Source organism: Lolium rigidum, chromosome 6 (assembly GCF_022539505.1).
Source record: "Lolium rigidum isolate FL_2022 chromosome 6, APGP_CSIRO_Lrig_0.1, whole genome shotgun sequence".
NCBI lineage: Eukaryota > Viridiplantae > Streptophyta > Magnoliopsida > Poales > Poaceae > Lolium > Lolium rigidum.
The window spans coordinates 314005025-314018820 of NC_061513.1; the positions used below are offsets into that span (position 1 = coordinate 314005025).

General features: G+C 47.3%; 1 protein-coding gene and 1 pseudogene across 6 annotated transcripts; one reads left to right on the forward strand and one right to left on the reverse strand.

Annotated features, from left to right (window-relative positions):
• Positions 1–1783: 1783 nt before the first annotated feature.
• Positions 1784–3289, forward strand: LOC124660511 (annotated as a pseudogene).
• A 5849-nt stretch (positions 3290–9138) lies between these two features.
• On the reverse strand, positions 9139–13456 carry LOC124667618 (putative GPI-anchored protein pfl2). 6 transcript variants are annotated; one of them, XM_047204883.1, is made up of 8 exons: positions 13283–13456; positions 13044–13140; positions 11992–12049; positions 10690–11016; positions 10316–10570; positions 10082–10234; positions 9814–9966; positions 9139–9697 (listed from the first exon to the last, which is right to left on the reverse strand). In XM_047204883.1, the coding sequence occupies exons 4-8, from the start codon at positions 11006–11008 to the stop codon at positions 9435–9437; spliced, it is 1143 nt and encodes a 380-aa protein (XP_047060839.1). In that variant the 5' UTR covers positions 11009–11016; positions 11992–12049; positions 13044–13140; positions 13283–13456; the 3' UTR covers positions 9139–9434. The 6 variants fall into 6 exon arrangements, with proteins under 6 accessions (XP_047060839.1, XP_047060838.1, XP_047060837.1 ...); XM_047204882.1 differs by having other exon boundaries at positions 13044–13172; XM_047204881.1 differs by having other exon boundaries at positions 13266–13456.
• Positions 13457–13796: the final 340 nt, after the last annotated feature.

Genomic DNA, 13796 nt, shown 5'->3' on the forward strand with positions numbered 1-13796 from the left:
ATAGTTCCCGAACACTGCTATGATTGCCCTGCAAAATTTATATAAGCAATCAATGACGGTGCTCTCGGCCATGCGCAGATAGTCATCGGCATTGTCACCCGGAGCTCCACATGCAAGCAATCTCATAGCGACCGTGCACTTCTGTAGCGAGGAAAACCCAATCATGTCGGTGCAGTCCGGTTTGCATCGGAAGTAGAGGTCCAAGTTCTGGATGGCATACATAATCTTCATAAAGAGATCCCGTCTCATCCCGAACCGGCGCCTGAATACTGCCTCAAGGTGCAACGGTTCATCTTTAAAGTAATCGGCATACAGCATGATGTACCCTTCCAGGTGCTGCCTCGCCTTGTCCTTCTAGCGACCAGATGCAGAGCCACCACGCTGTGGCTTTGAGTTCCGCTATGCGTATAGGCTGGCCAGAGACGCCAGGATCCTCATGTGCTCTTCATCTTCGGCGGCAGAGGGTTTCTCCTCCTCCAACAGCAAACAAACATTTGCTCGCCCTCGTGGTCGGAGTCCATGGCCGAGCAATCAAAACGCCAAACACCTCACGGGCGTGGTGCTATAGAGGTCGTCACAGGGATCGGCAACGGAACGCCGGTGAGGTGATGAACGGCGGCGAGCTCGGCAGTAGCTAGGGAGTGGGTGCGGCCTTTCTACCGGCGTATACACGACGGTAGAGGGTGGTGGTGGTGCCGACATCGAGGTGGCAGCAACGAGGTGGTTTGTGCAACGCGAGTGGAGTGGTGGAATCTTTGTGGGTGTGATGACGACAGTCCTGGCCCACGCCTTTTCTCTTCATCCGGCGCTCTCCGGGGTGTTGGGTTGGGCCTGCGATCACCGGATAAAAAATAGAACCAATCCGGCAAAAAATGGGCTCCTGGGGCGTGAATTTTAGTCCATCCAGCGATAGCTTTTGGCCTGGGGATGGGGTGCTTGGGAGCCGAGCGGAGATGATCTTAGTTATCTGAGAAATAATGACTCCCATTTGAATCAATATGATGAGATAATATATTATTTTATTTTATTTTGGGCACGCTATTGCTTAATCCATGTGGCTTCAGTTTTCAGTTCTACTCTACGGTGCCTTTGCCCTCTCCGCTTCGATTTCTTTCACACACCCTCCAGTCTGCCCAAGTGAATAGGAGGAGTTGGCCAATGGAGTTCGAGCAGCACCGCAGCAAGAAGGTGAGAGGGGCAGAGTTGAAGCCGGAGGAAGAGGGCGTGATGCAGGACGGAGGCAGCGCCGCGATGGCGCTGGAAGACATGGCGGAGCTCCAGACCGATGACGAAGACTACACGGTCTTCTACCGGCTGGTATAGCTACCTCGCTGGTTTATATTTATGTTTTATGATTTTTTTTCAAATATGTAAAAAATTGCCTATGCATGAAGTACCTTCGTCTAATTTCTCTTAAATTTAACTGTTTGCGTTAAATTGTGACAATAAATAAATAAATGATGCCGGTCATCCAACATTCCCCTCTAACATTTTTCACTCCTCTTCTGGAGCAATCCGAGGAATGTTCTGCAATCTTGTAAACAAACAAAGTAATTTTTTTTCATAGATATGCAATCCTCTGAAATTCCTACAATGATTTTCCAAGAATGCATACAATTTAGATGATTGCAACTTAATAAACCGATGATGCCGGTCATGCAACATTCTGCTCTACATGCTTGACCCATGTTCAACACCAATCAATGCTGCAGCTGCCTCGGCACCTCTTCTTTATACGGCTCTCACTTTTCGTCGCTCTCTGTCCTCACTCCTCCCCTTGTTAAAAAGCTCACCAGAGACTAGACAACAAAGAGATTCCTATCCCACAACTCCTGTTCATTGTGATCTGGACTGGAGAGGAAGTAGAAGAAGGTAGATGCTCTACTCAACATATCTGCCCTTTCTCACAAGTCGTGTGTTTCTCTTCTGTTTTCTCCCGCCATCGAGTGGTTTCTTTTCACCGTCGACTTGAGCTGCCATCTACTTTGTTTCAAGGCAGGATGATGCAGGGTGCTAGCGCCGAGAGGAGGAACGGGGGCTCCCCGTTGGCCATGGACGAGAGCAGCGCCAAGAAGGCGAGGCACGAGCTTCCCAACGGCCACGTGAAGCAAGAGGTCGCCGTGCAGGAGGACGCCGGAGAGGGAGGCGCGGTCGTCACGGCGGAGTACGGCTCGCCGGTGGAGCTCGCCGTGAGGATCGACGTGCGCGTGCTCCACTGCCCTCTGTGCGCCCGCCCCTTCAAGCCTCCCGTCCTCCAGGTTAGTTCCGTCCGTTTCTTTCATGGAAGAAGACTGGCCGAGGGGCGCGCAGTACGTTGCTGCAGGTGAATCGGGCCACACCTCCCCTGCTGCCCACAGATCAAAGTCTAAGTCCGGTTGGTTTGCTCCTGTGTGCAGTGCAAAGGCGGGCACTTGGCGTGTGGCGTCTGCGTGGCCGCGCTCCCACGCTGCCTGTGCGAGGCGTGCGAGGAGGCCGACGGCGTCTTCGGCCTCTGCCCCGCGCTGGACGCGGTGGTGTCGTCGGCCAAGGTCGCGTGCCCCCACGACGGCTGCGGGCGGTTCGTCGTCTACCACGAGTCCGGCGAGCACCAGAACGCGTGCGCGCACGCGCCCTGCCACTGCACGGAGCCCGGCTGCGCCGGCTTCGCGGCCTCGCCTGAGGCGCTCGCCGGCCACCTCACGTCCGTCCATGCTGTGCCCCTGCACACCGTCAAGTACGGCAAGGTGAGCCGGCTCCAGGTGCCGGCGTCTCCTGCTCGTGGCCGAGGACGACGGGCGCGTGTTCCTGCTGACTGTGGGCGCGCTCGGCGGTGCCGGCACCACGGCCGTGTCGGCGGTCTGCGTCCGTGCGACCGGCGCGGCAAGGCCAAGGTTCACGTGCAAGATGTGGGTCAACCGGCCGCCGCCGGCGGCCGAGAACGGCAGCGGCAAGTCGGACGTGGTCCTGGTGGAGATGACGGTGCGCAGCAGCACGTCCCCTGGCGCTGTGGTCGCCGCCGACCAGCCAACGTTCCTGTCGGTGCCGCCGATGTACCTGGTTCCGGGTCAGGGCGACGACGGGCCGTCCAGGGAGGTGCCTCTCAGCATCCGCATCGACAAGGGCTCCCCGTGGTCGTCCTGATGCTGCAGGTTTGGGACGTACCTGTTCATCCTTATCTTGGGGATCCTACTGAAACTATCTGTGACTGTGACCTGAACCTACCTGTGACAGCTCAACTCAAATTAAGTGTCACGTTAGAGAGGTGTTTATGAAGGCAGATGTTGCATGCTACTCCTGCCATTCTAGGTGTTCTTGCGCTCGATTAATGTTTGGTGTGGCTTTTTTGGCTTTTGGCTTTGGCAAAGCCACCATAGCACCTAAATAGGTGCTTTTTTGGCTTTTGGATTTTGGAAGCCAAAAACAAAGATCCTATTCTTTTGGCCCAAAATCCATAAGCCAAAAAAGCACTATTTAGGTGCTTTTGTGACTGCAAAGCTCAATAGCCAAAAAAGCCACACCAAACACCCCAGCTTGGTCTAGTTAAGCATTTCATTTGGACCTCTTGCAACTTGTGATGCACTGCTAAATGTTTAAAGCTTGAGCTTGATGCCCGGCCTAGCATTTCTGCTACTAGTACATCGAAATTTCTAAATGTTCCAACGTCGAAATTTGGTTATGGCAACTAGGGAAACTCCGATCCGAAACTAATTGCGGGTGCACCTCTTTTTTCCCTGACACTTCCAAGTTTCCGAAAAATACAAACTAAAATTATTTGCACTCATTACACCACGGCTAAACCAATTTTTAGAACATTTTGTTCACACCAAAACAACCGTACTATAAAATTGCACATTGCAGGGGGTCAAGGCCCAAAAATATCAGGAAACGCGGCAAACTTAAAACGAAGGCTGAGCTACACGCAGCTTTTATTTGCAAACACTCAAATTTCTTATTTTAAAATTTCAAAATAATCCAAAATAAAATCCCGGGATAGGCAATAATATATACTACAATGGTGTAAAATCTCAATACAAACTACATCCTATTCTTGGTTACGCAAAAATCACAAATTCTGAAGAAAAAAATTTATAGTGGGTAATGCACGTTTCAAGACTATAAATTTTATCAGATTTTGTCAATTTCGTGTAGGCTAAAATATGAATTATTTTGCTTTGAGATTTTACACCATTGTAGCATAAATCATTGGTAACTCAAAAATTTTGTGTGAATTTTTAAAACTTTAAAATACAAATTTTGACTATTTGAAAATAAAACTAGCTCAGTTTCCAAAACGTCACACTCAAGGAAACGCTGGCTACTCCGATAGAGCACTACTCGCCTCCCCTCCCTCTACCAATGCCTTGCCGATTTGCACTACAGGAATGGCACGAGGTGCCGAAGGCCGCGGGCCCTCGGCGTAGACTGTCGTCAGCGTAGCTCCTCGGGCAAGGTCTGCCTCGGCAGAGACCACGCAGCCCTCGGCGTAGCGGCGGCCGTCGACGTAGATGCAAGACGCCGACGACGGGTTCCATCCCTCGGCGTACGGGCACTCGGCGTAGCATGCCTAGCGACTCCGTCCGTCTGACGGACGTCAGGCCTACGCCGACGGCCTCCCCCTCGGTGTACCTCCACACGTGTCGCGCGTCGATGCAGTCAAGCTTGTCCTGGGAGACCTCTACGTCGAGGCCTCCCCCTCGGCGTACCTCCACACATGTCGCTCGTCGATGCATTCGAGCGTGTCTTGGGCGACCTCTACGCCGACGGCCACCCCTCGGCCTAGAGCTCGCTGCGCCGACGGCCTCCCCCTCGGCATACCTACAGGGTTTGTGTCTACGCCGCCGCTACGTCTACGCGGGCCGTCGGCATAGGCCGACCATTTGGTCCTAGGCTGCCTATGCCGACGGCAAGGCCCTCGGCATAGCGGCTGGCTATTTTTCCTATTTTTCTGTTTTGCTCGTTTGGCAGTAGCAAAAATCACATAAATTCACATAAAAATTACAGAAACTGCACAAAAGCAAATACACACAACATGAAGTGCAAATAGCAAATAGACATGATAGTGTCATAACATCATCCAAATGTACATAGTAGTGTCATAGCATGAACTAGAGATACACAGGACAAAAGCCCTAATGATCTCTTAGGAAAAGCAAGCCGGAACCAAGCTTGTCACTATTGAACAGAGGCGTAGGAGGGCGATATTGCGCTGCAGAATAAGCTGCAGAAGAACCACCAGGAGAAGTACCGGGAGAAGCACCAAAAGAATGGCCAGGAGAAGGACCACCATGATGAACCGGTGTGATCTCACGCCCACCATGCGAGGCATGACCAAAACCCTGGTTCCCGGAATGTTCCGTTCCCCACATACATGTTCCTTAGATGTTAACAACTTGCGAGGCAAAGTAAAGCCATAACCAATGGTTTGGCGAACAGCTTACCGGTGTCGCTTCATAGTATGTCCTAGCGAAATTTTGGCGAACAACAAATGATTAACCATGAATTAATAAAACATGAATCTAAGAATTGAGACATGGTTTCTGTCGGGCTCCAGTTGTCCCTCCTCCTATCATCATGCAACGGTGACAACCTCATGCATTCCCCAACATATGTGTGTGCACATATATATCAGTAAAAGAGATCATCATAGAAGATATAACAAATACTTATGTACAACCAGCAACAAATTATCTCACAATTGCCAAGAACAAGTCACTACTCAAACAAAGACATAGAGGTACAATACAACATGGGAAACTGATAGATTGCCTCACCCATCATGTTTTCCAAGAGACTACAAGGGTCGATGAAGATGGTGTTGACGATGTTGATGAAGATGGTGTCGACGATGTTGATGAAGATGCAGATGATGACCACGCCGGAGCGGGTGGAGTCCACCGGAGGCGATTCCGGCAGTGTTTCCCTCCTTCGATCTCTGCCGGTGGCGGCCTACTGATTCTATGTTTATGTGTTGTTGACCTCTATTGTCGTAGCATCGAGGAAACCCTGAGGGGTCATATATATATATATATATATATATATATATATATATATATATATATATATATATATATATATATATATATATATATATATATATATATATATATATATATATATATATATATATATATATAGGGGTTTTTAGGTCAAACGAAGTCCGTGGGCGCAAGATTGAGGCGAATCGAACGATCAAGGGGAAAACGACACCAGGTGGCGCGCCCATAGGTGGAGGGGCGCCACTAGGTCTATTTCCCAGCCCCTTGACGTCGTAGTGTTCCACTTTAGCTCATTTTGTTCGTCTGGAAGTTTCCAAAGCGTGGCCCATGACCTTGCCCTTTTTCATGTAACGTAGCTCCTGGAAATTGAAAATACTAAGAGAAGGTGTTTTCTGCAGATAGAGTTAGAACCGAAGGAGATAGGATTGTTCAGAAAATCCCCGAAAACAATATAAAACATGCAAATAACATTATATAAGATGCAGATATGTGGTAATATATGGTAATAAACTACAAAGTTCATGTATGTATTTTATATAAATCACCCGCGTGTACATCGACACGGCGATGGCACGCCTCTACAACGACATCAAAGTGTCTTTCTCGTGGCCGTACTGCAGAAGAACCACCAGGAGAAGTGCCGGGAGAAGCACCAAAAGAATGGCCAAGAGAAGGACCACCATGATGAACTGGTGTGATCTCACGCCCACCATCCGAGGCATGACAAAAACCCTGGTTCCCGAAACGTCCCGTTCCCATGTATGTTCCCTAGAGTTAGCAACTTGCGAGGCAAAGTAAATCCATATCCAATGGTTTGGCGAACAACTTACCGGTGTCGCTTCATAGTATGTCCTAGCGAAATTTTGGCGAACAACCAATGATTAACCATGAATTAATAAAACATGAATCTAAGAATTGAGACATGGTTTCTGTCAGGCTCCAGTTGTCCCTCCTCCTATCATCATGCAACGGTGATAACCTCATGCATTCCCCAACATATGTGTGCACATATATATCAGTAAAAGAGATCATCATAGAATATATAACAAATACTTATATACAACCAGCAACAAATTATCTCACAATTGCCAAGAACAAGTCACTACTCAAACAAAACATAGAGGTACAATACAACATGGGAAAATGATAGATTGCCTCACACATCATGTTTGCCAAGAGACTACAAGGGTCGATCAAGATGGTGTTGACGATGTTGATGAAGATGCAAATGATGACCACGCCGGAGCGGGTGGAGTCCACCAGAGGCGATTCCGGCAGTGTTTCCCTCCTTTGATCTCTGCCAGTGGTGGCCTGCTGACTCTCTGTTTACGTGTTGTTGCCTCTGCTGTCGTAGCATCGAGGAAACCCTGGGGGGTCATATATATATATAGGGATTTTTAGCTCAAGCGAAGTCCGTGGGCGCAAGATTGAGGCGAATCGGACGATCAAGGGGGAAACGACACCAGGTGGCGCGCCCATAGGGGGGGGGGGGGCACTGGGTCTATTTCCCAGCCCCTTGACCTCGTAGTGTTCCACTTTAGCTCATTTTGTTCATCTCGAAGTTTCCAAAGCGTGGCCCATGACCTTGCCCTTTTTCATGTCATGTAGCTCCTGGAAATTGAAAAATACTAAGAGAAGGAGGAAGAGGAGCGCGAGGAGGAGGACTCCTGGCGCCGCGCCGCCCACTGGCCGTTGCCACGTGGGGCCGACAGTTGCAGCTATCGTGGCGGCATTTGCAGAGGCGGGTCGTTCTCGTTGGCGATGTAGCCGAGGACCCACGCGAGGGTCCTCCCGGGTGTGCTCCACCACCGCCGCCCGCTGGCGTTGTAGTTCACCGGAGGATCGTCGCTGTCGTCGTAGGCAGCGAGGCGGTCTTCACGCTCGCGCAGGAAGAATGTCGTCCATGCTTGGTCGGTGTCCGATGACCACCGCGCATCGTTCTGCTCCTCCGGCGTTAGGCACTCCCAAAAATGATCGTAGATCGCCACGGCGCTCTCCATCCCTTTGGCACTGGTGGGACCGATAGGCTGCCATGGCTGAGCGCCCTCCCCCCCGGATAGCGCATGTCTGGCGGGACGGGGTAGCGCATGTTCCAGAGGGCGCGAGCCTCGGCGACTTGAAGCCACCCAGGGCATTTTTAGGTCAAACGAAGTTCGTGGGCGCAAGATTGAGGCGAATCGAACGATCAAGGGGAAAACGACACCAGCTGGCGCGCCCATAGGGGGAGGGGCGCCACTGGGTCTATTTCCCAGCCCCTTGACCTCGTAGTGTTCCACTTTAGCTCATTTTGTTCGTCTCAAAGTTTCCAAAGCGTGGCCCATGACCTGCCCTTTTTCATGTCACGTAGCTCCTGGAAATTGAAAAATACTAAGAGAAGGTTCCAGCTTCAAAGAGAAAAGGAGAAAACTTTGCAAGTCCTTGTGCTGCTTCCTACTGGCCCTTCACGTGGCTACTCTACCCATGCCCATGCCATGCCGAGTTAGGGCAAAACGTTGGGATGCAAAGTGCTCTGCGCGCCCATTTGCTACCCCTGAACCACTCTAGTTCGGGTAACTGTCCTTTGCCGAGTTCATGGCCCCGATCATCGGTATCCGATCTCAGAACAAGGGAAGCTCTAGGCTCTACCCCATCTCCTCTGCCCCAGCAGCGGCTTTGCGCTGTAGGGTGGAGAGCACAGCTGTGAGCTGTGTGCACTGTTGCGATGGACTTTATGGGCTTGCACTGCAGTACCCATTACCCAGGGAGCCTGCCAGACATTTATTATACTGCAGAAGAAATGCACAAGAACATAAAGAGTTTTGGTACAATGAAAATTTTCACAATGTATTTGCGGCTCTCGCCAATTCCAATCTATTGCTGGTTGGTTACATATCAGCTTGCAGGCAGGATGCTGCTAATAACACACATGGTTTTCTCAACATCCAAGTAACATCAACTGTGTGACTTTCCCAAGTACACATCCAGTAATATGCATGCAGAACAGGCTGAAAATCTATGTGCGAGAGAGATTAAGCTGGAAGCAGCAGCTTGCCAGACATTATATTTACATAAATGCACATGGACATCAAGAGTTCTGTGCTCAACCATCACCCAAGGGTTAAGTTCGAGACAAACTCGGTACAATGGAAAATCACACGAATCTCTCCTTAGTTTTCATTTGGAATACTCAGAAACTTCTGAAGAAATAAAGCATCTGGAGATAACCAAGTGATGACCAAGGTACATAGTAAACTGTTGATACATTACGTTGCAAGATACTCAGGTGGTCAAAGACAAAGGGAACCTAAAAATGTGAGATATATGGGGCAACACGAGCTCCCACCCTGCTAGAATGCAACAATAGTGGTTCCTGATACGGATGAGACAAACTAGAGCAACAACACTGGTTCCATAAATGCGACAAATTAAAAGCTACAACAGTTAGACAGTTTCATGGAGGACCATATTCAGTCGACCAACTTAGTTTGCATTGTGATCAGTAGAGAAGGTCTTTGTAGATTCTGCATCGTCACTAGCGGCAGCCAATTCTTCTGCTGGCTTCAGCATGCGAGACCTCTTGTGACCGGTTGTCAGCTCTTCCACAGAATTGTTACCACATTCGCGCAATCTAGGGCTTCTCCTTGGAGTACTTGCATGGTAGTTCTTCTTAGGATGTTTCGCTCTCACCAGCTTTGTGTCACCATCTTCAGACGTCGGAGCCTTCGGAGTTGTAGAGGCCAGGCCTGCAGCATGGTCTCTGTTAACTTAAAACTAGGAACCGTTGCAATGTTTGCTCTCAATGGACCGTTTGTATGGTAAACATACGACTGACCTTACAAAGGGATAGAGATGAACTTACTGGGGAGTGGCGCTGATGCAGGGGAGGTAGGACAATTCTTTGATTTAGCAGTATCAAGAGTGGCATTTTCCATACCTGAGGGCGATATAGTAGCTCCGAGCTGTGTGTCACCATCTTCAGAGGTCAGAACCTTCGGAGTGCTAGAAACCAGGCCTGCAGCATGTCACTGTTAAGTTCAAACTAGGAATCGTTGCAATGTTTGCTCGCAATGGATCGTTTGTATGGTAAACACACAACTGACCTTACAAAGGAATAGAGACGAACTTACTGGGGAGTGGCGTTGATGCTGGGGAGTTAGGACAATTCTTTGATTCAGCAGTATCAAGAAGCGGTTTTTCCATACCCGAGGGCAATACGGTAGCTCCCAGCTGTGTGTCGCCATCTTCAGAGGTCACAGCCTTCAGAGTGATAGAAGCCAGGCCTGCAGCATTTCACTGTTAGCTTTGTATCGGAACTGTTGCAATGTTTGCTTCAAATCGGAACTGTTTCAAATAGGACTTACTGGGGAGTGGTGCTGATGTTGGGGAATTAGGACAACTCTTCGATTCAGCCGTATCAAGAGGCACTTCTTCCATGGCCGAGGGTGTTGCGGTAGCTACCAAAGCATTTGCAGACTCGGTATCCTCTTGACTTCCTTCGCCAGCTGAGACAAATGCAGTCTGCGCATCTTGACTTCCTTCGCCAGCTAGGACAAACACATCCTGCTTTGGGTGACCAACTTCAGAGGACAGAACCTTCGGAGTGGCACAAGCCGGGCCTGCAGCATGTCACTGTTAACTTTGAATAGGAAATTTCTACAATGCATGCTTGATGTGGATTGTTTGCATGATAAACACAAAACTGATGAACTGAACTGAGGGAGATTAAAAAATATACTGGCGAGTGGAGCTGATGTTGGGGAGCTAGGACAATTCTGTGATTGAGCCATATCCAGAAGCGCTTTTTCCATAACTGAGGGAGATGTGGTAGCCCCCAGAGCATTTCCAGATTCATTAGCTTCTTGACTTCCGTCACCAGCAGAGACAAATGCAGCCTGCCCATCTTGCTTTTCTTCATCAGCTACGACAAACACAGCCTGCCTATCCAGCAACGTCGCCTGGGGCTGAGTTGCAATGTTATCCTGTTGAACAGTCTCCTCGTCGCTGGTCAAGTCAATAAAATCATCCCTCACTTCTATGAAATCTACAACTGGCATCGTGTAGCCTGAAATAGTAAAACAGCGTGAGAAATGCTTGATGAAAAGTGACAGCAGCAATCAAAAGAAGTTGATGCTATATCATCAATAAAATATTTTCCCCAAGGTACAGAAACAAGACAGGGACAAAGGAAATAATGGTAAATCGGCAACCAAAGGAACTTGTCTCTCTCTAAGAGTTAAGATATAGCATATCAAATGTAAGCATGTATTGACGAAAAAACATAATAATACAAAGGAATATTGACGAAAAAAATGTGCTAACACTATCTTCATACGTCCAGTTCACCCTGATAATTAAGTGTTAAGATTCTAAAAAGTTTGATTTTATGAACTCTAGATGCTGCTTTATTTCTGAAACGTCCGTTCAATTTACGGTGTATATGGAGCAGTCAACTTCCTACTAGTTCAGTTTAAAAAAAGAGATTACATGCTGGTTAACAGAAAATGATTGACAACATCACTGAAGAATTTTGTAATGAAGTTTCAATTTTTTTGTCGAACAGTAGAATTTTATTTACTGAATTTCATACTTAAGTCACAAAATCATAGGCTTTCGAATTTTCTAGCAAATTTATACATAAAACCACTAAGCAAAGATGGATCTCGTTGGTAGAGAAAAACTTGCTTGCAGTTCAGGAGAGCATGGATGCAGATGTGCCTTCCAAGGCAGGCTCTTTGGCTGCTTATAGAAGTGGGGGTCAATTTAAATATGATTTGTTTAGGTTACAACGTACTACGGTCAATTTAAATATGATTTGTTTAGGCTAAACCGTACTACTATAACTAGTGGAAACAAATCATTTTACTGCTGCCATCTTTAGGACATCTATGTTTACCACACTACTATAAGTTGACCATGTTGGGATGATTGAACTGTTGATGCTTTTAAAACCTGAAGACTGCTGGCAGGTTTACTAATCAATTCGTAAGTTCGAGAGAGATTTATCTAAAAAGAACAAATCTCAAAGAGTTGGACAAACCTTCTTTCTCTGCCTGTTCTTCACACTCCAGCTTCAGACTGTTCTTGGCCTGCTTTCTCTAAGAAAAGGGCAAAAGAAAAAAATGGTAATAAGTCGGCAACCAGGAACTTATCTCTCTCTAAGATAGCATATCAAATGTAAGAAAAGAAATTTCCATAAGTACATTATACTTTAGACCTTGACAGGCTCTCTAACTTGGCTCCTAGCACCCTTTCTACTAATAAATTTAAGTAAACATAACAATACAAAGTATTATTGACGACATATGTGCTGACACTATTTTCATACGGCTAGTTACAAACATCTTTATAATTCAGTGTTCAGATTCCAAGAAGTTTAATTTCGTAAACTCTAGCAGCTGATTTATTTCTGAGACGTCCGTGCAATTTACAGTGTATGTAGAGAGCAGTCAACTTCCTACTGGTTGAGTTTCAAAAAAAAAAGTTTCCAAACTGGTTAACAAAAAAAGGATTGACAGACACACTGAAGTATTTTGTTGCAACTTACAAAGTTTCAAATTTTGCGTCAAAAAATAGAATTCATTTACTGAATTTCACACTTTTGAGTCAGAAATTTTCTACCAAATTTGTACAGAAAATCTCCGAGCGAAGATGTATCTGGTTGGTGGAGAAAATTTTGCTTGCAGTTTAGGAGAGCATGGATGCAGATTTGCCTTCCAGAGAGGTACTTTGACTACAGATGTGGTTAGCCTAAACAAATCATTTATTTAAGTTGCAGCACTACCAACGCCAGGAGATCTGTGTTTACCGTACTAGAATAAGTTGACAGCGTCGGGAAGATTGAGCTGTTGATGTTACTAAAAGACTGAAGACTGCTGGCAGGTTTACTAATCAATTCATAAATCTCAGAGAGATCTATCTGAAAAGAAGAAATCTGGAAGGCATGGAGCAACCCTGCTTTCTCAGACTGTCCTTCTCACTACCAACTTCAGGAGATCTACGGTTGAGGTGCTGATGCTTAAAATAACTGAAAGACTACTCCAAGATTTACTGACGAATTCATACATTTCAGTGAGAAAACATGGAGCAAACCTTGTTTCCCAGATCTTCCTTCTCACTCCAGCTCCAGAGTCCAGACTAGTTCCCTCGGTCCTTTCCAAGAAGAAAATGGAAAGCGCGGCAAACAAATCTGCAGGGAAGGAGAGATGCCTGGGCAAATTGCTTCTCGCAGTGAAGGAAAAACAGAGCAATTTTTAACTTTAGGAAAGAGATTTGAGAAAAGAGAGGACGATGCAGGAAACCAGGGTTCGTCACCAACAAGAGGAACCGACCAGTCTTGGCAAGACGCTTCCTTTCCCAGCTCAGATCACACGCGGTAGGTAGGTAATCGGGAGACACAGGTTTGGAGCTCTGGCTGGGTTGGAAACTTGGAACTGGAATGCTAGAAGCAGGGCGAAAGTGTGAGGAGTGCTACTCCTGCCTGAGGACGAACTAGTTGGGAAGGCTCCTCGGGGTGATTTTTTTTTTTTTTTGAGACAAGAGCGCCCTGGTGATGACGATGGCTTTGGGTTTATTTCCTTAATTCAAGAAATTATACGCATTCTTCGTGCTACATAAGTTAGAGCATTTTCAGTTACCTCCCCCAAACAACATGCATCGAAAACACCGGCTCAGTCGATTGGAGCAAGCCGTCGCGAAGCGTTTGGGGCATGCCCGTTTTCCCAACCACGTCCCCCTAACAGTGTCTCAAATTAATTTTATCATGCAATTTATATTCTTTGAACACACAAGTAATTTCTTGTCTTTAAACACATAAATAAATAAGGATGGCAATGGAGCGGGTTT